Genomic DNA, 23600 nt, shown 5'->3' with positions numbered 1-23600 from the left:
AGCCACTGCTTTTGATTCAGACAGATGAGTTCTGCACTGGTGATACTGCTTTTGAAAGCAGAATTCATTTGAATAGTAATTTAAATGTTTTAATCATGAAACATCTCAAGCATATCAAGAAAGTACAGAAAATGATATAACTGCCACCTATAACCCCGATCATCTGGATGTTAATAGATGTTAACATTTGCATACTACTTGAGATCATCTCTTTAAAAATGTGTATCCCTGGCCTGTGTTGTTCAATGGTTAGCGTGTCAGCCTGCACACCAAAGGGCCTTGGGTTTGATTCTGGGGCAAGGGCACGTACCTGGGTTGTAGGTTCATCCCCAGCCCCGGTTGGGATGCGTGCGGGAGGCAACCAATACATGTATCTCTCTCACGTCAGTGTTCCTCTCTCTCTCCCTTCCCTCCCTCCCTCCCTTTCTGCCACTCTAAAAAAAAAAAATCAATGGGAAAAATATCCTCAGGTGAGGATTAACAAAAAATTAACAATAACCATAATAAATGTGCAAGTCCAGCTGAAACCCTACTGTATCATTTTTCTTCTCCTTCTACTCCTCCCTCCTCAGACGTAAATAATTAGCCTAAAATTGATATGTATTATTCGCATGAATGTTTTATAGCTTTTCTACACATGCAGAATAATATAGAGCTTTTAACTTAAATTATTGCTATCATACTGTAGGTAACCTTATGCAATTTAATTTTTCTCACTTGCAATTACATTTTCCGATGGGTTCTGTGGCATGAATACACAGCGGCTGGCTTATCCACTTTCCTGGCCCGTTTGGGTGTGGTGAGTACACTGCCATGAGCGCCCCTGTGTGTGTGCATGTGGCCCCGCTGGAAGGTTCCTCTGGAGGAGAATGCAGAGGCCGCTGGGTAGAGGGATGCCAACCTTCACCTTTACTAGGTACTGCCAGGCCGCTTCCCAAAGTGGCTTGATGAGCCTCGTCCCACCCCCCACGTAGAGGCTCATCTGTGGCGGAGAACACGTCTGTAGGAGAGGTGCTTTCTGCGTCAGTTCGGTCCCACTCCTGAGGTGCACGGCCATTCTGGCTGCATTCAGCTGGCCTCTGCCTCACAGGCCTCTGCCTCCTGGGCCCGTGCCCATGGCAGCACGACTCCTCGAGACAAGGCCTGGATGTCCGAGTGCCATGCGTGCTCCCGTGAACAGGAGGAGAAAGCTAAGAGGCAGATGAGTTTTGAAGACTTTCAAAGGTTTGCCTGTTTCGTTTCCTTCTCTTACATAAGTCATCCCTCCTGACTCCTCTAGAAAAGTCTGATCACATTCTAATTTCCGTCCTTGATCAAGGAGAGAGACAATAGAAAAGAAGGGAGGGCCCTGGTGGGGCCCCAGTCAGAGCCTGCTCTTCCTCTCCTGTGGGCTGTGGGGACCTTGCACCCCAGCAGGAGTCCTGCTTGTCTAGGGCCTCTCCAGGCCTCTTCTCCTTCCCGGCCCTTCCTCTCCGGCCGGAGCAGGCGGGTTCCTGGGGGTGGTTCCGGACCCGCTTGGGAACCCCGCCACCCAGTCGCTGCAGATGGCGGCGCCTGGTTTTCACTGGGCTTCTGGGAGCGCAGCCTGATGCTGTGGTTTAGGGCAACAGTGTGATGGCATTTTTTGACATCATTGCAGACACAGGGATTGATAATGGGACATGAGCAAATATATCTCAGTTCTAAAAAAAAAAGACGAGCGTAGAACATGTGCCTACTAGTGGGCATGAAGTAAACCTCACTGGCTGACTGGAGAGTGTAGGGTAGAGGAGGAGAGGAAACGCGGCCCGGGATTCCTGTGCCGTGTGGGAGGAAGGTGCCCTGAGCCTATGCCTTTACAGGCTTGAGTGGCCAGTTAGCTTTAGTCTACAGACTGACTCTGGCTGTTGCTCCAGGCCACATAATGGTTAAAATATCTATTCAGTTCATCCAAAAGCATATGCCAGGCGCTGTTTTGGGCACTGCTGACGAACAAAAGGTGAAGATGCTCACGCTTCTCGGGCATATATTCTCGCGGCTGTGGAGACAGACAGGAGATGTAGAAAACTGAGCCAGGTATTTATTTCCCGATGGGGGTGATGCTGTGAAGGAAGTAGGTGAGGAGACATAAGATATGGGGGCAGAGTGTGGCAGACATTGCTGCTGAGGTTTAGTCTTCTGGGCCCACCATAGAGTATAGGTTCAAGAACCCATCAAAATTTGACTTGGCTTGGTTCAGGTTTACCAATAACCAGATATAAATGAGCTAAGGCTGTGGGAGGGTGGACATGATTTTCAGAAAGGAAGGCTTGAGGCCCTTATTCCTCCAGGTTATGTGAGCAACAAACTTACCCTCGGTCTCAGGCAGCCATTCTGCTCCCGGATTTGTGCCACCCCAGGCCAACCTCTCGGCTTCACCTGGTGGTTGGGCCATTTCTGGGACAACCCGTCTCTCACTGCAGGACCATGGGTGCCCACCAGTGGGCATTGGCCAGGAGTGCTGGGAGGGTCACGGCTCTCTCTGAAGAGGTGACATGTGAGCTAAGATTTGACGCTGCAGGAAAAGGACCAGCCAGTATGGAACCTACTGTGGGGGAACAAGAGGGCAGGACAGGAGCCGGGTGGGAGGTGGGACCACGTGGTGGCTGTGGAGGTTGGCAGGGCCATCTCAGGCTAAGGCTGTAACCGCGGTAGAATTTGGACTTTCTTGTAAGTACAATGAAAAACTACTGCTTTAACCTGATGTCCATGAACTTGTTTAGGATGAAAGTCACACCTGCAGGAAAATGTAGAGTTCGCATTTACTTCAGAAGCGAATGTGGGCAGCAAAGCAGTATCGACGCCGATGTTACCAGTAGAAATAGCTATTTCCATCTGTGACTGTTGTTACAGCGACCTCACAGTGTCACTTATGACCATTATACCTAATTAGAAATGATGGTGGTTGTTAGACCTTACAGTTATCTTGTCATTTCACGCATTATCCCGGGACAGACTGTGGGCCACATCCAGGCAGCCCCGGTTTTGTCAGTAATGTGACTGGAGCACAGCCACGCCCGTGCGTCCCTGTGTCATCGCTGCAGAAGCGCCATCTGGCCCGGGCGCCTTAGCCACTCGCTGCCTGGCTTCCTGGAGGGTTGCGGATCCCTGCACTGCCGAGGCTGCATGCGTGTGACTGTGATACCATTTCAGAAATACCTGGGAAAGTGTTGGTTTCTTTGCAAGCTTATGTGTTTTATTGTACACGTTTAAAAACATTACTCAGAGAAGGGCCCCCTAGGCTTCCCAAGACGGCCCAGACATTCACGACGGAAAAGAAGAGAAAGGGGAAGAGTCCGGACTGATGGGCCAGAATGGGCCAGTGTTCCTTCTGCCCAAGTGCCTGGCCCCTTTTTTGTCTGGTGCCCAGTGCGGGACCTGCCTCTTCTTCACAGGTGGTGTACTGAGTCCTCCCCACATGTCTAATTTAGACCCCGTGACGTGGGGCCTGGCTGTGACTGTCGCGCACAGCAGTGACCGAGGCCCCGAGGTGTCCTGGCCGTGCATCCCTTACTGAAAGTTCCCTGAGCACCTGCTGGGTGCCAGGCACTGTGCCCAGTGCCAGGTGCCAGGGCCGGCAGTGGTGAGGCCAAGGTTTGAGTCAGGCCCGTCTGATCCCAGTGTCCGCGGCACACAGACGGCGGCCTGTTCAGGATGCTGTGGGACACTGCGCTGTCTCTTTGGGGCCAGCCGGCTAGCTCGGTCACTCCTCCCCTCTGTGTCCCCACCCACTTGGCCCTGTAGCCCTCCTCTCTGAGGTCCACATCTCCTCCTCTCCCCGTCTGCCCACTTGGCCCACAACAGGCCACGAGTCGCTATTTCCCAGCCGCGGCAGCGTCCTCGGGGGTGGCCAGTGCCACTAGCACAGCGGGAAGGCCACGTGTTGTGAGCGCGGGCTCTTTCCTGTGAGGCCAGCTCTCTCCTCAGCCCTCTGTGGGTTTCCGCTGCCGCGGGCTCCGCCCTGCCCCTCACAGTCTGGGCCTAAACGTTTACACATGTCCTTCAATTGGGGGGCAGTTAGAGCTGACGGCAGGGCCGGGGGCCGGGAAGGCCTGCTGCCTGTGGCTCACCCGGCTGGCTCAGCAGGTCCCCTGTCCCCAGGCCGCCGCTCTCTCCCCTAGAAATGCCAGCAGCGCCCTTTGCCTGGGTGGCCAGTCACTCCCAGCACCAGGCGTCCCCCACCGTCTCTCCTTCGGTTCATTAACAGGTCGCAGGTGGCGAGCATCGTCCACCTGGTCATCTGCCCGAACACCGGCGGTTTCCAGTGCACACACACCTCATGCTCCCTCCACTGGGACTCAGCAGCACTGGCTTTTGCCACTGCTGTCTTAATGTTAGTTTTTCAGTGACGGTGACCTACAACAGGATGTTAGTTCCAGGTGAACAGCACAGCAATTAGACATTTCCACCACAAGCCATCCCCTGATATTTCCGCCACCCAACTGGCACCCCACATGGTTATTACCATATTATTGACTGTACCCCCCATGCTGTACTTCACCTCCCTGGGACTCCTTTATCTGCAGGAATGTTTGCACCTTCATTTCTCACTTCAGAATGTGACACATTCCCATGTTATTAAACATCCTTTCCCACCAGCACTTTCATGTCTCTAGGGTGTGTCGCTGCCACATCTGTATGCGTTTTCCTCCAGATGGGGGGCGTTTGGAAGACAGGGTGTCACTCGGGGTCCAGTCACAACTTGTTGATACCATTTTTGTGAACAGGGGAAATTTAACTTAAAGATTCTTTTTAAAGAATTAAAAAAATTTAATTTGAAATTAAATGAAACTTTAACTTAAAGAAGCCGGTTAACTGCAATGAAAGGGGTAAGGGAAGCAGCCGTTGCAGCCAGGTAGCCGTGGCCTTTCCTCTGAGAGGAGCAGACAGTGTAAGAGCTGGAGAGCAAGAGAGGGCATGTGCCCCCTCCCCGCAGGGCTCCTGAAAGAGGGCAGGGCCGCCCTGACATCCACATCACTCCTCCATGCGGGATGCAGCCTGGGCTGGACTGTGGACGTGAGCCTGTGCTGGAAGGTGGGGTGCAGAGCCGTGATGTGGCCTGGGAGACGGGGAGTAGAGGCTGAGGGGGCAGGAGGCCTGAAGGCGTCCACACTCACTGAGTAATGATGGCAGTGGGCCCTCCAGGCAGGATGGGGGCAGTGCCCTCTACCCGGGAAGCTTAGCATTCCCCCCACGGCAGAGCCAATGCTTGCAGGGTCCGCTCCTTTATCGGCACAGGCTGGGCCAAGGAAGGTTGGCTTTGACTTAGAGACAACGAATGAATGAATGAATGAATGAATGAATGAATGAATGAATGATGGGAATACTTGGACTTGCTTTTAGTTTATTCTTTCTCCAGTGTTAAAAAAAAAAGGCTGCTTTGGACATCTTTTGTCAGAAGTCTGCATCTCTGATGTTTCCATAGAGAAAATTGGTAGAATTTGTTTGTGAACATATTTAAGGTGTTTGTTGAACCTTACAAAATTGCCTACCAAAAATGCGTTCCTGCTTATTCTGCTTCAAGTGATATCTGGGAGGAAAGGCATACATTTTTGTCACAGAACGTATTCTTGATTGGCTGTTTGGATCTCGGGCTGGTTTGTTGGGTTGTGAGCTTGGAGACGGGGGGTGCTCAGAGCCAGTGGTGTGGGGCTGGAGCTGGCAGTCTGACTGACTGAGGAGGGTCCAGGCCCCAGAGGCTGGGGTCTTCCATCACCTCGCCCCACCTCCTCAGCTCACCTGCTTCCGCTCTGAGTCTCTGCAGCATCCCCTTCCTCAGTCAGTGGTCTTGCTCAGAAGCCTTCCACGTTTCCTCTGTGTGTGTTACTGAGAGTTAAAGAGGAGCAAAGAGATGGCCTTTGGTGCTGGGCCCCTTGCCTCGATTCTGTTGTTGTTTTAATCCTCATCTGAAGATTGTTTTCCATTGATTTTTAGAGAGAGTGGAAGGGAGGGGGAGAGACAGAGAGAGAGAGAGAGAGAGAAACATCGAAGTGAGAGAATCACATCCATTGGTTGCCTCCTGCACATGCCCTGAACAGGGCTGGGGATTGAGCCTGCAACCGAGGTGCATGCCCTTGACGGGGAATCGAACCCGGGACCCTTTGGGCCAACGCTCCATCCACGAAGGGAAACTGGCCAGGGTGCCTCTCTCCTGTTGATGAGGAAACCGGAGCAAACTGACCTGCCCAAGGCGACCCGACAGGTCAGCTGGCCCAGGCCCAACCTGGGGTTTCTTCCTTCAGTCCCCTGCACCTTCCAACCCCCAGACCCTCCAGCCACCCTCCTCCCCTTCTATCCATCCTTCCAGGACAGCACCTGCAGGGAGAGGGGTGCTGCTAATACGTGTCCTCCACCTCCTGATCTGATGGTCACACTGTGCCCTGGCTGGTGCCAACCCCGCTTCAGCTGCTGTGCTCAGGGGGACTGGCTACACGGGCTTCAAGGCTAAGTTCAAGACTCACATCGAAATACTGACCTTCTAGCCCAGCCGGCGTGGCTCAGTGGTTGAGCGTCAACCTAGGAGCCATGAAGTCACGGTTCGGTTCCCGGTCAGGGCACATGCCTGGGTTGCAGACTCGATCTCCAGTGTGGGGCGTGCAGGAGGCAACCGATCAATGATTCTCTCACATCATTGATGTTTCTCTTTTCCTTTCCCTTTTTCTCTGAAATCAGTAAAAATTTAAATAAATAAATAAAGACCTTTTATTACTTCTTCAGGAATTAGATGCAGCCCTGTTTTATCCTAGGGCCGCAAGGGACGTGGACATGGCTTGAGTTCTACCCTGAGCTTTGGGTCCTGGGGCCCGGACACCACGTGACTGTGGGTGGGTGTGTGCTAACTCCTGCCCAGTGAAGTTACGGGGAAAGCAGGCACCTTCCTCGCCTTTCTAAAGGGGTGCTTTTTGTTGTTGTTGCAATAGTGAATATTTAATAATGCATGTTCCCTTACGATAAGCGTGTTCTTAAACACACTGTTCCTAATCTCTAGCTCTGTCTTGATCGTTATCTCTGCCATCTATTGACCACATGTCGAGGGGGTAGGCATTCTCCTCACGTTCTCCCTGGGGCTCCTGCATCCCTGTCGCCCTGGGCTCCTGTGAGCTGCCCGCCCGCTGCTCTCCAGGCCTCCACTGGGGCCTGTCATCCATGCAAGGACCCCAGACCTTCCCGCCGAACAGCCTGCACCCCCTGGTCTGTGCTCACCCCGCTACGAGGCAGGCAGCGGCCAGCTTGCTCACTGTGCGTCCAGTTCTTTCTCCTTCCGGTGTGGGGAATCGCACAAGGCTGTGTAGGTGCTGGGAAACGTCAAAGGACTTGAGAAAAGCTGCTGCTGAGAGGAGAAGCTGGTGAGGGGCAAGAAAAAAGAGGGGAAGTGCAGTCCATCCAAACCCTTCAGCTATGGGTGGAGCGGTGGAGGGGGTGGCGGGGACATTGTCCCTGATCGTAAGTGACCCTGGGGAAGGCCAGAATGTCACTGAGGGGAAATATTCATTTACAGCAGCCTGCCACCCTTTCTTCCTTCTTCCTCCTCCCCCCTCAGCCTTTCCTCCTGGCGTTGGGGTTCAGATTTTAGGTTATTTCTAACATCCCCCTTCAAATGTCTGACTTGCTATCCTCTGGAGGCATTGCTCTGTCACCTAGCAACCGGCATATCCCATACTGGTCCCCAGTTATCTCCTTCAGCCTGAGATTCAAAGATCACCCAGATGGACACGGGACACATGGGGCCAGGTCTCCGTGCAAAATCAGTCTCTGTGATGATGGAGCAGTGGATGTGCAGAACAGGGAGCCTGCTTCCTGGTCATGCATCCAAAGTAGGGATTTCATCCCATCTGGGGGTGGAGAGAGAGAGAGAGAGAGAGAGAGAGAGAGAGAGAGAGAGAGAGAGAGAGAGAGAGAAATCGAGAGAGAGAAATAGAGAAGTCCTTGGAGCTGCCTGCACTCTGGGGCCTGCATTATGGGGTCACACAAGCCCCCTCCCCCTCTAACCTGCAAAATAGCAGGAAGAGGAGTAGAATTGGAGTTTTGACCAGGAAATTGTTCCCAGGTTGTCTGTCTAGATAGAAAGTTGGCACACTGCGAAAAACCCACTTCAGAGGGAAAAGTAGGAGGAGGACATGTTTTCTGCATGAGCTTCTTATCCACTCCACACAGAGGCCGGAGTCTCTGAGCTCCTTCTGCGAGGAACAGGCACCCCATGGAGACGTGGTGATGGGAGGGGCTGTACAGCCTGAGCCTGGGCGTGAGGAGGCAGCGGTGGCTGCAGCTGGCTTTCCCTCCTGCCTGGACACGGAACAGTCCGGACGCTCCCACGGAAATGCTTTCTGCTCCTTTTCTGCCCTTTATTAATTTATCTGTCTTTTTATTCATTCGTTTGTTTGTTTATTATTGAATTTATTGGGGTGGCATAGGTTAATAAAATTATATAGGTATCAGGTGTACAGTTCTATAACACACCATCTGTATATTGTATTGTGTGTTCACCACCCAAGTCAAGTTTCCCTCCATTCACCATTTATCTCCCTTTACCCTCTTCCACCTCCCTCCACCCTCTTTCCCGCTGGTTGTCACCAGGTGTGTGTGTCTAGGAATTTTACTGCCTTGTTTAATCCCATCACCTTTCTCACCAAGTCCCCCTTTCAGGCGTCATTCCTTTCTTGGTGTGTCCCAGCCACCAAGATCACTCAGGACATATCTCCGTTCCATGAGCAAGTTTTGTCCCTGAGATGTGCTGTTTCCTCTTCTCTCCCGGGAAGTCCTTGCTGATACAGGATGGTCTTGGAGATCACCTCCACGGGAGGCCTTCGCTGGACACCCCTTCCCCTCCCCGCCCCTCCCATGTGCATGCGCAGTGCCGGCCATGCACTGGGTGGGCCCAGGACGCCTCCTGGTCTAGGTGTGATTATCACCGATCAGTCTCCCACTTTTACTGAATTCCCGGCAGACAGAAGTCAAGTCTTATTTAAGTTTGTACCTACCTCAGTGTTTCCTCTATGGCCAGGCGTGCAGTAGGTTCAGCCATTTATTCAACATCTATTTATTGAGTGCTTCCCATATGCCAGCCATGGAGACTCACTGTTCTAGAAAAGAGGAATGTAGCCACGATAAACTACCTCTTCTCATGGAGGTGACATGCTAAGGGTGAAAGGAGATAGTCAATGAATAAGATAAGCAAACTCACACACACATACACACACACACACACACACTCATACACAGTGCTTACTGAAGGACTGCTTGTGACACACACACACACTCACACACAGTGCTTACTGAAGGACTGCCTGTGACACACACACACACACACTCACACACAGTACTTGCTGAAGGACTGACTGCCTGTGACACACACACACACACACACACACACACACTCACACACAGTGCTTGCTGAAGGACTGCCTGTGACACACACACACACACACACACACACACACACACAGTGCTTGCTGAAGGACTGACTGCCTGTGACACACACACACAGGCCTGAGAACGACAAAGGCCCTCAGACCCCCCTCAACATGCTGCTCTGCTGAGAGGAGAGGCACACGTTTGCGAGTGTCCTGTCTTCTGGATCCCAGCTGCTGACTGTCGTCTTAGGCTTAGGGGAACATAGATCACACTCTTCTTTTTATTGATCAGATTATATATAGGGACGCGCTAGAACCAGCTACACAGCAATGTGCTTTCGGGATGTTAATTTTGTGCTGAATAATGAACAGCTAACTCTTTTTGGGGCGCTGGCAGTGTGCCTGCCACTGTTCTAAGCCCTTCCGGCGGATTATGTCATTTAATCCTCGGAACACCCTCGGGAGACAGGCACTATCCCCGTTTGCACACCCAGAAACGGGCCACAGCTGTGTCCCTGGCCCCAGATTCCGCAGGTAGAAGGGGGTCCACTGCAGACTGTCCTGCCTGGAGACCCTGCTCTAAAGCGGTGCTCTCCTCTGCCCAGGGGATGCATGAAATCAGAGCAAGCGCAGCCTTTTCCTTCATCACCGGGTGTCCATGCCAAGCCGGCACTCCTCAGAGCGCAGGTGCCCTCCGCCCACGAGAGGTCCCGGGACCTCCCTGACAGGACACAGGCTCCCAGGCCAGCGGCCACCAGTGCTTTTCTCTCTGAATTTGGTCTGGCCTTCTGTTGGGACCTTAAAGTTTTTGCTTGTTTTGCTTTTTAATATGTTCTTATTGATTTTAGAGAGAGAGGAAGGTAGTGGCAGAGAGAGAGAACTATTGATATGAGAGAGAGAGATCAATTGACTGCCTCCTGCATGCCCCCTACTGGGGATCAAGCCCATAACCCGGACATGTGCCTAGACCGGGAGTCAAACTGGTGACCTTTTAGTGCACAGGATGATGCTCAACCAACTAAGCCACCCTGGCCAGGGTGGGACCTTTAAATTTTTAATACCTGTATTAATAGTTCTTTCACTTATATTTTTTAGTCCAAAGTACAAAACACTGATTAAGCCCTAACCGGTTTGGCTCAGTGGATAGAGCATCGGCCTGCAGACTCAAGGGTCCCAGGTCTGATTCCGGTCAAGGGCATGTACCTGGGTTGAGGGCACATCCCCAGTAGGGGGTGTGCAGGAGGCAGCTGATCGATGTTTCTCACTCGTTGATGTTTCTAACTCTCTATCCCTCTCCCTTCCTCTATAAAAAACCAATAAAATATATATTTTTAAAAACAACACTGATTAGAAAGCATTTTTTCGGGGAAAGGAAGAGAGAAAAGGCTAATGAGCTGCCGACAGAGAGCCCAGCGGAAGGGATGGTGCTGCTCTCTGTGTAGCAGCCGCGGTGGCTCCTCTCCAGCCCTTTGCTCGAGAGGCACGGAGCACTGCTGCGTCTGGTTCCCCCTGCACTCTCTGCGCGATGACTCGCCCTCCCGTGTTGGGGAAGCGGAGACTTGGATCGGAGTGGTGAGGTCGCTTGCACTAGTACCCACAGCGGGATTTGAACCCAGCTCCGGCTGCCCATGGTTTTAATACTGCTATGGTTTCTCACAAGCAGTCCTCAGGACCCTTTCTTCAAAGACCCCGTACTTGGACCTCAGAACGTTAGGAGTCAACATGGGCCTGGAGCCCCGCTGCTTTATTTCACCCCAGACTCCCACCCAGCGCCCCGCATCCGTGGGCCTCACGGGGACCCCCAGAGTCTGCAGAGCACGTGCTAAAAGTCTGTGCTGTCATGGATGCTGACCAGTTGATGAACTCACCCCTCGGAGGATAAATGCAAGCTCTAGGTCTTCCTCTCGTTGCCAGGGAGACTGAGTCCAGCCCCTCCCGGCAGGTCCTCCCCTCCCCTTTCTCCCCTCCATGATGTTGAGCAAGTAACTCACCCTCTCTCTCTTGGAAGTTTCGGTTTCTTATCTTTAAAATGGGAACAGAATTAGGATGATGGTTAAATCGGTATTACAGCCCAGTGCCTTTCAACAAAGGCTAGTTTACTGCTGTTACTAGGATGCCTCATCCCCTCTCCAGTTTCCATGAGGAGAGATTGCTAAACCCTCCTGGCCTCTTCACAAAATCGGGGTCTTTCCCTCCTGGACTGATTATTTGAGGAGAATAAACTGGGCCCCTTTTTCCTCTTGGGAGAGAACGTGCCTTAGGTCTTACCTCAGTAGGCATCTAATCTGAGGGTTGGTTAGCTGTCTGCTGTTCTCACGCTGAGCCTCGTTCTGCAAAATTAGTAACAAATGGGATATTGTAGCATTTCATCTTCTGATTCTATTTCTCAATTCATTTAGAAATTGAGCAGGAAAGAGGTATGAAACTTGTCCCTTTAATATTCTAGAATTAGTATGTGCTCTCTCCCTCCCCAATTCTCATAGAGTCAGGATTTTAGGATTGAAAGGAGACCTTTTATTATTTATTTATTTATTTCTTAAAGTATTACGAAGAGTATTACAAAGAGTATTACACATGTCTCCTTTTTTCTCCCCCTTGACATTTCCCCGGCTTCCCCCCCCCCCCCAGTGTCTTGTGTCCTTTAGTTATTCTCATATGCATGCATATAAGTCCTTCGGTTGATCTCCCAAAGGAGACCTTTTCAATGACTGAAATTTATTTCGCCTTCTCATTGCTGAGCCTGGCGCAGTTGGACATTCCGCCCTGGTCTGCGTACTCCCGTGATGAGCAGGCAGCTTTCTCGAGGGGCGGCCCGGGGGTCTGGCTGGGGGTGCTCTCGATCTATCGATCTATCGGTTCCGAGGAGGGTCTGGTTCCGCAGTGCTGGGCCCTCAGGCCTGCTGTGCTCGGTAGGAAATGCGCGGCTTAGGGTTTCTTTGGGAGAAAGTGTTGGCCTGAAGCCTGAGGGAGAGTGAGTGTTCTGCTTGGTTTTGGCATCAGACCCCAAGAAATTTCCCACCACCTCCATGTGCCTGCTGCGTCCTGAGGAAATCCTAGTGTGCGGCCTGTCTTAGAGGAAGCAGGAGAAGGAGCCTCAAAGCCCTTTGTTAACCTCCTGGCCTTGCTGCTCCCGGTGGGCGCTGTGAAGTGTGGCTCCTGGGAGGTCTCCTGAGGGCTGATTACTGGCCTCAAATAAAACCGCCAGTGAAATCCTACTCTCCGAGAGGCTAACAGAGAGCTCAGAACACTCCCTCAGATAGCCTCCCCAAACACAACGCCCAGGCTGATCGGCTCTGCTCCTGTCTGCTCTTCGCAGCTTTAATGACACAGTCCGCAACCCCCAAAACGGGCCTTCCTGAAGTGTTCAGTTCAGTAACGGTTCTAGTGTATTCATAGATTTGTGGAACCATCACCATCACCAGTTTGGAACGTTCTCATGGCTCAGAGGAGAACTGCTGTCCCTGTTAGTTAGCATTCTGCCCCATGTCCCCTCCCCTCCCCACCCGTGGGAAGCACCAGGGCTTCCTGTCTTGTGGATGTACCGATTCTGGACATTTCATATACCGTAACGGCATCATACCATGTGCGGGCTTTGTGCTGGCTTCTTTCACTTAGTGCAATGTTTTCAAGGTTTATCGTGCTGTAGCACGGATCATGGCCGAGTCATATTCCATTGACTGGGCCTGCCACATTTTGTTTATCCATCCTTCAGTTCATGGACAGTCAGGCTGTTTCCACTTTGGGGTATTACCAACAATGTCTCTGTAAATGTTCATGTACAAATTTTTGTGTGGTGGGCAAAAGTAGATTCATAGCCGTTTGTATGGATAAGGACTGGCAGGTTATGATCATTACAATAGCATTATTAGCTCTGTGTTTTGCACACTCTCAACTGTAAACCTGCTTTCATCCACCCCTGTGTTAGTAGAATTACTAGATCATAGTCCCTTAAAAGCCTTTCAAAATTGCTTTTTTTTTTTGGTTGGCTATTCTTCGGCCCCTGTTTACTGCCTCTGTGCAGAATGCTGTCTATGACTTGATGTAAAATTAGCACATCTGGGAGCCAGTTTAAAGTTCTTAAAGAACTAGTTCTTTGTAGAAATAATTACAAATTCTTCAAGTGAGGATAAATGGAATCACAAGGATGCTTACGATTGTCTTCAGGAGAGTACATTCGCCTTTAGTCTCTTCTTTCCAAGCTTCTGTTGGAAGATTCACAAAGACTTTGTTTTCTTTTGCAGAATCGCAATGAAATAAAAAATGGCACCATCCTTCGATTAACCACGTCTCCGGTGAGTAGGTCTTCATGTGTAGCTTTCCCGTAAACACTTCCTCTCCTGTTCCTCTACATGTGATTGTGGACATTCATGTGTGAAGATGACTTTAATGCAAAACGGAAGGTCTCTGGAACACCCTCACATGCAGATTGCGGATAATCAGGAACGCTCTCCCTGTATTTCCCACTACAAGACAGGCAAGCCGCCCTCCAGGTCAAGTGCAGACACATACAGTGACTTTCAGTTTGAGTTTGTGTGTCATCTCCACCGTCCTCACAGTACAGAAGGGATCACTCAGCTGTACTGACTGGCTTTTATCCACCTGCCCACATGCCCACCAGCGCCCTCGGAGCAAATTCAGACAAAAGACAAAGCAGACAAGACCAAAGGCAGCCTGTTACTTCCCCTTAAAGTCAGAGGGTGTGCGTGTGCGTGTGTGTGTGTGTGTGTGTGTGTGTGTGTGTGTGTGTGTAAGAGAGAGTTTAAGCATTTTCTAGTTTGGTCAGTCATTACAATAGTTCATAGAAATGTAGTTTAAGAAGTGTTTGCATGCCTGCTGTTTCACTGACAGCTGACTCTGGATACAACACCTTTAAACTCTTCCAAATAAAAGCTGCTAAACCAAATGCTACAGAATATTTAGCTACTGACTGCATTGCTTATCTTTATCTTTCTCACTTCCTTGTAGATACTTTAGGTAGTACCATTAGCATATTTGAACTATATCCGTTCACAGTGCATTTTTATTGCTTTCCTAAAAAAACTAATCTTCAGAAAATACACCAACTGTTACTATTTTCACTGCATCTGCGATGAAAACTGTGTCTGACTCGCGTTTTCAGTTTCTCCTGCAGCCATGTGGTGGCTAAAAATAAATGTGAAAACAGGGAAAGGCATCTGGCTGAAATTAAATTGTGGGGACTGTAACTACCACAGATTTTTCTTGTTGGAAATTATATTAGAGAGGCTTAAAAATCCCCTAAACATTCTACCCAATCACATCTTGAACCTAAACCCAGTGATGAGCTCAACAGAGCGCGTGGCCGGAGTTGGCTGGACTGCCTTTCGAAGCCTTCTTTTCCACTTAATGGTAATTATAATTTAGACTCATTTTTCAGCGGCTGCATGACGAGCTGAGACATTTTTGCCTGATGTAGCATTGATCTTCTTACTTTAGTCAGCAAGAATTCATGCTAATTTGACCTTTCGAGACCACAGTTTCCCTTGGTTTTTATAGTTTCTGTTTATCCTGCTAAAGCTGCTCATTTTCTTGCTGGGCAGAAAGAATACATCTCGCTTGTTATTTCATCTTAGAATTAGAGAGGCCCGGTTTCTTTGTGTTTATTTATTAAATCTAGGCCTTCTCTCGGCCAGAGAAGTCCGTTTTCTTTTTTATTGCCATGTGCTCATGAACCAGTTTCCACAGGCGAAGCCAGTCCTTGCAAGGAGGCTAGGTGCTGGGCAGAGGGGGATTACTCAGCACCCTGAGCGTGAGCGTACAGACGCTGTGGCACGGCCTGGCCCTGGCAGCGCGGTGGGGCTTGTGCTGCCCAGGCAGTGGCCCGGGCAGTCCCAGCATGGTCAGGGACGGATGGAAAGCCCTGCGCAAGGCAGTGTTATAAGATGGAGTCCACCTGCAAAAGACTGGCTCACATTCCCTAAAGGGCGGTGTTCCCCAAACAGGAATCATTGGAGGAGCGTTCAAAATGCTGATGTCACCTGGTGCGTGTGGCCCCGTGTTTGAGTGTCGAACTATGAAACAGGAGGTTATGGTTCGATTCCAGGTCAGGGCACATGTCTGGGTGGTAGGCTCGATCCCTAGTAGGGGGCGTGCAGGAGGCAGCCGGTCAATGATTCTCTTTCATCAGTGATATTTCTCTCTCTGCATCTCCCTTTCTCTCATAAATCAATAAAAAACATATTTTTAAATGCCAATATCTGGTCTTCTAATGAGAAGCTGAATTACAATGTGTAGGTCCAGGAATCTGCATTTTAAGAGAGCACTTTAATAGTTTGGCTGTAGCCACAGTGTCTAGAATTGGGAATTACTGTATAATAAGCGAGATATTTTGAATTTGTAAAGTTCACTTGTTGCTGGTGGATTTTTTTATTATTTTGTGTTTAACTGGAAAATATGGCTCAGCATATGCTAACACTTTCACTTTTTACATGTGTACTAAAAATAGGTTAAAAATAACTGTCTCCATCACATTGGCTAGGAAGTGTTAGAGAGCGTCATAAAGAACCAGCAGCTGGTGTTACACCAGCTTTTCCAGTCCTTCCATCTGTCTTGGCTCTCTGTAGCCAGACAAGGACCTGCACACACACATGCGCACACACATGTACAGCTGTACTGGGTTTTACAAAACTATCAGAGGTGCTGTTTGTGCTGGCTTTGGTTGATGAATTTGTTTTCTGTCTTCCTCTATCATAGAACAACCCTTTCTGATTGTTCCTAGCAGAATAGGGGCTTCATAAGAGAAGATCTATAAAAACAACCTGCACTGTTATTCTTATAAAAGCCCTTACACCTGGCCGGTGGCCCTCCTCTGCATTGCACACTTTATTTTTATTTTATTTTATTTGTTGTTAATCCTCACTCGAGGATATTTTTCCATTGATTTTAGAGAGAGTGGAAGAAAGAGGGAAAGACAGAGAGAAATATCGATGTGAGAGAAACACATTGATTGGTTGTCTCCTGCATGAGCCCTGACCAGGGCTTGGGCCGGGGAGGAGCCTGCAACTGCGATATATGCCCTTGACCCAGAATCGAACCCAGGACCCTGGTCTGCAGGCTAACGTTCTATCCACTGAGCCACACCGGCCAGGGCGGCCTTGCACACTTTATACAGCACCTCGAGTGGTCATCTTAAACACGTGTGCCTCTCAGGTGTCATGGCTTCACCCATCTCCCCACGGAAATTGCCACGGAAATATAACCATGGACATGCCCAGGAAATGGGTGCAGATGGGTGTGTTTGAGCAGCCAGGGTCTGAGGCGTTTTCGATCGTGCAGCTGAGCAGCGGTTCCTTGTGCCTGCCCTGGGAATGGCAGCAGTGCAAGTGGAATCTGTCACGTGTTGCCTGAAGCAGCGTATAAATATGCATTTGGCCACTGTTGTATTTGAGGAAGCTTGGGGTTGCCAGACCCTTGGTTTTACTTCCCTGAAATTTTGTTTTAAAAAGCCCCTACAGTGAATCTATCTCTAGTCTCACAGTGAGAAAGGCCTCTCTAAGTACAGCACAAACCCCAGGAGCCACAAAGGAAAAGATTGACACATTTGACAGCGACAAAATAAAAACCACACAGCTTGATGTTTGGAAAGAATTCCAGAAACAATTCAAAACCAGCGCATTAGGAAAAACAGTTGGCAATATGCGTGACAGATAGAGTGCTAATTCCTCAAGTTCCAGGAATTATAAATAATGCCCCAAAACAGATGGCCAAAATCTATAAGCAAAAATGATCTCTGTTTTTATATATCTGTCTCTCTCCATGTCTGTTGATCTGTACGTTTGTGTATCTGTTTATCCTGGCAGGCAGAGCCAGGATAAATGTAAATATGGAGACGTACATAGATCTATAGCTATAGATATATAGGTATAGGCATATAGATAAATATATAGATATAGATAAACATGAAAGAAGAAACTCAGTCTCTCTCTCAGAAGAGATGAAAGTCTGTCCTCCTCAGTAATCAAGGTGTGAGGCCAGCTGCTGTGGTGTTGCAAGTATAAATTGGAACAGCCTCCCCTGGCCGGGCAGTTCAGTGGTTAGGGCATCATCCAATACGTCAAGGTTGTGGATTCGATCTGCAGGGCATATCGACCAATGAATGAATAAATAAGTGAAACAGCCAATTGAAGTTTCTCTCCCCCTTTCTCTGTCTTTCTAATCAGTAGAAAATATTAAATTGGAGCAGCCACTTTGGAAGGCAGTTTAGCTGTATCCACCCAAGTTTAAAATATATGTGTCTTTGTCCTGACAGTTTTACTGCTGGGAACTTATCCAATAGGTAGACTCATAAGGACACACACACACACACACACACACACACAGGGCTGTGTGCATCATTGTTTTTAATAATCAAGAAATGGAAAGCTGGTAACTGTCTACCAGCCGGGCCTAGCTCATACGCACGTGACAAGACAGTGTGCAGCGGTTAGCAAGACCATGGCGTGTGCCACCTGGAGACGTTACAGAATCACAGCATCAGTGCAAAGGCAGGTTGAGGGCCTTCTGTGTGGAGCGACCCGGAGAGGTACGCGGGAAGGAGGCATATGCATGCTGATGATGGACGACATCATTCTCAAGCGCTCACTGCAGTTAGCGTTGGGGTCACTTTATAACGTCTGGCAGTACTTACATATTTTTATGCCATGCGCTGCTCTTGTTTTTAACTAAATGAACAGATACACAGTTATCTTAAGGTCACCACAGCCTATAAGAGGTGAGTCATAATGTTCTCTACTGAAAACATTTCAGCGTTCCTAACTTTGCAATATGTAAGAGCCCTTTTCTGTGCGGCCTGGTTTCTTCTGGCCATTGTTTTGGCCGTTGGGCACAGTAAATAAAACTGCTCTTCAAATGCCCGCCGTGGCTCTGCCAGCTCTGAGCACGGTCTCCCTTTCTGCTCCTCTTGTGTGGGGACTGCTGTTGGGGCATCCAGGCCAGAGGGCCTGTCACGCTGGTTTTGGGGACTAGTCACTCTGGCAGAAAGGAAAATGGTGGTGTCTCCGTCACGTGGACACAGGTTATCAGAGATTCTTAACAATAAGACCATTAACAATTTTAATGTTTAATTTCTTCTGACTTGAGAAACGAAAAGAGGGCTGTGCAATGTTGAAGTTCTGTTTCTTGCCGGTGTTTGTTCTGTGAGCCCAAGTGAGAGAGAAGCAGAGGCAGAGGCTTCTAGGTGAGGAGTGCCGCTGCCCTAGGACAGACAGCAGGCGTGGCGAGGGACAGGTAGGAGTTCACTGCCGCCGTCCCCGTCCCCGCGGGGCGGCCTGCTGCAGGGTGGGTCCAAGGAAGTTTGGAGGGCAAGTCCCCGGGCCTTCCTGGGGGATGTGAGGACGGCCCTGACGTTGAGGGGGGATGTGAGGAGGGCCCTGGTGTTGGGGGGGGATGTGAGGACGGCCCTGACGTTGAGGGGGGATGTGAGGACGGCCCTGACGTTGAGGGGGGATGTGAGGAGGGCCCTGGCGTTGGGGGGGGATGTGAGGACAGCCCTGGCATTGAGGAGGGAGGTGAGGACGGCCCTGGTGTTGAGGGGGGAGGTGAGGAGGGCCCTGGCGTTGAGGGGGGATGTGAGGAGGGCCCTGGTGTTGAGGGGGGATGTGAGGAGGGCCCTGGCGTTGAGGGGGGATGTGAGGAGGGCCCTGGTGTTGAGGGGGGATGTGAGGAGGGCCCTGGCGTTGAGGGGGGATGTGAGGACGGCCCTGGTGTTGAGGGGGGATGTGAGGAGGGCCCTGGCATTGAGGGGGGATGTGAGGACGGCCCTGGTGTTGAGGGGGGATGTGAGGAGGGCCCTGGCGTTGAGGGGGGATGTGAGGAGGGCCCTGGTGTTGAGGGGGGATGTGAGGAGGGCCCTGGCGTTGAGGGGGGATGTGAGGAGGGCCCTGCTGTTGAGGGGGGATGTGAGGAGGGCCCTGGCATTGAGGGGGGATGTGAGGAGGGCCCTGGTGTTGAGGGGGGATGTGAGGACAGCCCTGGCATTGAGGGGGGAGGTGAGGACGGCCCTGGCGTTGAGGGGGGATGTGAGGAGGGCCCTGGTGTTGAGGGAGGATGGGAGGACGGCCCTGGTGTTGGGGCCAGTTAAACAGTGGCACTGTTTCCTGCAACAGGCGGCTTGGGAAGGGGAAAATGAAGAGTTTGAGATGCCTGTTCTGTGTCCAGGAGGAAGGCAATCAGGTGTGAGTGCTGGGCAGCCATCATCAGATATATGACATGGACGGCCATGAGCTGGATGAGGTCGCCATAGGAAGGTATAGCCCTGGGCACACTCTTGGGTCTAGAGGAGGAGCCCGTCAGGGAGCCTAGAGAAGACTGTTTTAGGGAGGAGGGAGGAGTTCGGTGTGTTGAAGGCCGCAGAGACAATAAGGAAGATTAGGTGAGGGCAGTGATCCCTGGGCCCCCACCTGGAGGCATGGATAGCACCTGGAGACACTCTGAGTGTGGGGCTGAGGATGGAAGCATCATTGTGGGGGGCGGGGATGGGAGGGGAGAAGAGAGGCAGCAACTACAGACCCCCTTTTCATTCCAGAGCTTGTGCTGAGCATGGAGCAGTGGAGTGAGGGCACGGCTAGAACGCATAGGGTCATGGAGGTTCCTAAGTTTATGGTCTACTGCAGGGAGAGCGCCTGATGGAGCAGACCAAAGGGGGGTCATGTAGAAGGACAGAACTTGAGGCCAGAGGAGCAGGGATGGAGAGCAGCAGGAATGGCCTTTGTAGGAAGCATGAACCAGGTGTCAGTACCAGGAAGACTCAGCGCATGAAGCATAGAGGTGTCGGCTGTGCTCTTGGTAGTGGGAAGAGGAAGGCACTCCTGGCTGATAGCTTAGATTTTCTCAATAAAATGTGAGGCAAGATCCCCTGTGGGGGAAGCAGGGGGAAAGGGGAGCTTAGGGAGAGGGGAGGGAGTGAAGGAGTCATTGGCAGGGGCATCTCAAACATTCCAGGAAAGCAAAGTTGATAGCTGGGCAACGTTGAGTGCACATTGGAAAATATCCATGAACTTGTGCACTTTTAAATGACCTTTTAGACGACTTCCTATTGGTATCATGGACCTGGAACCATGCTGGAAGTTTCTTGGGGAACATTTTAATCAGGACCTCAAGAACAGCGGGGAGGGGGGATTTGGGGGCAGCTGTGGAGTGGCTCAGGATGAAACTTGATTTCTATCCTTCAACCAATACCAGAAATCATTGTCTCCCGCACAGCTACGAGGCTCTGTTCATTGGTACTACGTGAAGAATCAGAACCTACGTGATTTTATTTTTAAATAATGTTGACTCCCTCCCCCCCACAATGTTAAAACATTGCAGCATCGTGGAAAATTTGAAAAATTGAACCGTGCTGCAAAGAAAATTATGCAGAATATTACAATTCATAAATAACCATGGGTCGTATCATGATTTGTTTATTTTGGTCATTTTCCTGCCATTATCTATATACTAAAAACCCAGTGGTCATAACGCTGTAATGACCAAAGACCAGGAGGCTGCGTGCACGGGGGGGGGGGGGGGGGCGCGGGGACTTGACTCTGGGTCTCATGGCATGGCGGGACTCGGGGGAGTCCCACGGTGCAGTGGGGTCTGGGGTCCTGGGTCTTGTGCGATTTCACGCTCTGCGTCACTAGTATGTACGTATGTGTGCATATATTTTCATTTATTTATTCTTAACTTCTTTATACTTAACTTCTCTGGACTTGCATTTCCTTTGTATAGTGAAGATGACAAAGCCGTGCGCCTGCTCGGACTGTTGTGCAGATCAATTGCATTCCTTCCTAAAGACGTTTACAATGGTGGCTCATAAAGAGTGTACCTAATGGTTAGCTGTCTTTATCACTAATTTTAACAGCACCAAACAGTGTTTGTAAACACTGATAATGACAATGAAATAATTCTGGGTACTCATTATTATCATAATGTCTATAATCAATGCAGACCTCCTGCTTGGAGAAAAATGTAGTTTCTTAGGAATTCAAAGTGATTCACTTGGGTTAAATGTTATCAATCATTTGAGAATTTTAGAGAAGAGTATATCCTTGAGCAGTTTAAGAAGATAAAGTGATTGTCTCTGTTCACTCAGCTCTCTCTTCTTCCTCGTTACAATATGAGATTTGGGGTTTGAGCAGTTTGTCCGGTAACTGGGGATCAGTGAACAGGTTGAGAGGGTTCTCCTCCTTTTCTAACTTCTGATGCAGAGTGCCAGTTGTGGGGTGTAACACAGGGGAGACCATGAAACACCTCTGACCAAGTGACAGGGGCAGGGTCACCTGCCTTGGCTCCTGGAGATGCATTGGTTTTCCTGTGGACTCCCGCCCTGTCCTCGGGGCTGTGCAGGGCAGTGCAGGGGAACCTGGCGGGGGGAGGGGGGCTGTGCTAGGGAGCCAGTGGGGTGCAGTCGCTTTGCTGCCAGGACAGACCTGTGTGGGCTCCCTTTCGCCACTGAGCAGTCTCCCCCCTGTTACAGGGCACATGGGGCCCCTCAGGTGTTTCTAATGAGTTTCTGTTCTGGAAAAGGCACCTGATTATTGAGCTCAGGCACCCCGTCTTCCCACCTCGGAAACATACTGCAGGTTCAGGGAGGGAGCCAGCAGCTGAGGATGGCAAAGTGCTCCGACCACGCAGTGCTGAGTTAAAACATCACTGCAGCAGATGTGCCGGCATTTCCGTTAAGCACAAGGACAGGCAGGGGAATGTAATAATATTTTCCTTACTGCTTGACCTGACTGAAAGGTAGAAGTGAAGCCCCTACTGGATGAATGAGAAATATAGAAGACAAGTTCTTATCCAGAAGTTCTGCTCGTCCGGTCTGTCTCCACCCCCTCTCACTCCCCGTCCCAGCTCCATCCTGCAAGTATAAGCCAACTGCCAGTACCTTAAAAAGAGGTCTGCCCTAGCCGGTTTGGCTCAGTGGATAGAGCCAGCGGACTGAAGGGTCCCAGGTTTAATTCAGGTCAAGGGCATATGCCTGGGTTGCAGGCCTAATCCCCAGAAGGGGGTATGCATGAGGCAGCCAATCAATGATTCTCTCATCATTAATGTTTCTGTCTCTCTCCCTCTCCCTTCCTCTCTGAAATCAATAAAAAATATATATATTAAAAACAAAAAGAGGTCTAATTCTCACCCAGTTGGTGTGGCCCAGTGATTGAGCATCGGCCCATGAACGAGGAGGTCTTGATTTGATTCCTGGTTAGGGCATATGCCTGGGTTGTGGGCTCTATCCCCAGTGGGTGGTCATGCAGGAGGCAGCTGATTGATGTTTCTCTCTCATTGGTGTTTCTATCTCTCTCTCCCTCTCCCTTCCTCTCTCTAAAATCAATATCAATATAAATGTAAATATACACACACATGCACACACTAGAGGCCCGGTGCATAACATTCGTGCACTGGCGGGGGGGCGGGGGGGTCCCTCATCCCGGCCTGCGCCCTCTGGCATTTCAGGACCCCTCGGGGAATATCCTCTCTGCTCCTTAGCGCTACTGTGGAGGCGGGAGAGGCTCCCGCCACCGCCAGTGTGCTCGTCAGCCATGAACCCAGCTTCTGGCTGAGCTGCGCTCCCCTGTGGAAGCACACTGACCACCAGGGGGAAGCTCCTGTGTTGAGCATCTGCCCCCTGGTGGTCAGTGAACATCATAGCAACCTTTGTTCTGCCGTTTGGTTGATTTGCATATTAGGGTTTTATTATATAGGATGGTCTAATTCTAGGCAAAGCTCCTTGGTTTCCTAATTACTTTGTTATAAATTCATGCAGTGAGTAGTGAATGTATGGGAAGCAAATGTAGAGGAGTGAAATTTATAAGCATCCTTGTGTTGTGCTGGAAGATTGTCAGTAACCCAGAAAGATGGTTGGGGTGACTAATGGCGCTTTGGAACACTGCGCAGACAGGTATCATTCATAGTATTGACTTAACTGGTGAACGCGCTGTATAAACTTGTGTAATTGCTTAACCAAGCACAAAGCTTTTTGCCATTTATAGATGAAAAATTTACTTAAAAGATAAACATTTTTGCCTTTTCCCCTTCTTACTACAACACCTGCCCTGTTTCTGGGAAAAGCTCTCAATTTTCCCAGAAATGGAGGTGGGGGCCCGTTCACCAGAAGGCAGAGGACTAGTTCCCATTGGAGAAATGAGTGACCAGGACCAGGACGGCGGGTTGGGGCTGTGTGGTTGGAAACCGCGCTGGGCGTGGGGGCTGTCCAGTCTTGCACTGAGGGCCACCATGTCC

At 50.3% G+C, this 23600-nt stretch overlaps 1 protein-coding gene across 3 annotated transcripts in view; it reads left to right on the top strand.

Moving 5' to 3' along the window:
• The window catches only part of ELMO1 (engulfment and cell motility 1), a 391973-nt gene that overhangs the window by 117501 nt on the left and 250872 nt on the right, over positions 1-23600 (top strand). For all 3 annotated transcript variants that reach the window (XM_059655863.1, XM_059655865.1, XM_059655862.1), the window contains exon 5: positions 13610-13660. In XM_059655863.1, the coding sequence (XP_059511846.1) occupies positions 13610-13660 (51 nt within the window). The remainder of the gene's footprint in view (positions 1-13609; positions 13661-23600) is intronic.

The sequence above is a fragment of the Myotis daubentonii genome, chromosome 10 (genome assembly GCF_963259705.1).
Source record: "Myotis daubentonii chromosome 10, mMyoDau2.1, whole genome shotgun sequence".
NCBI lineage: Eukaryota > Metazoa > Chordata > Mammalia > Chiroptera > Vespertilionidae > Myotis > Myotis daubentonii.
The sequence above is the reverse complement of the archived record's forward strand: the minus strand, read 5'-3'. Positions and strand labels throughout refer to the sequence as shown.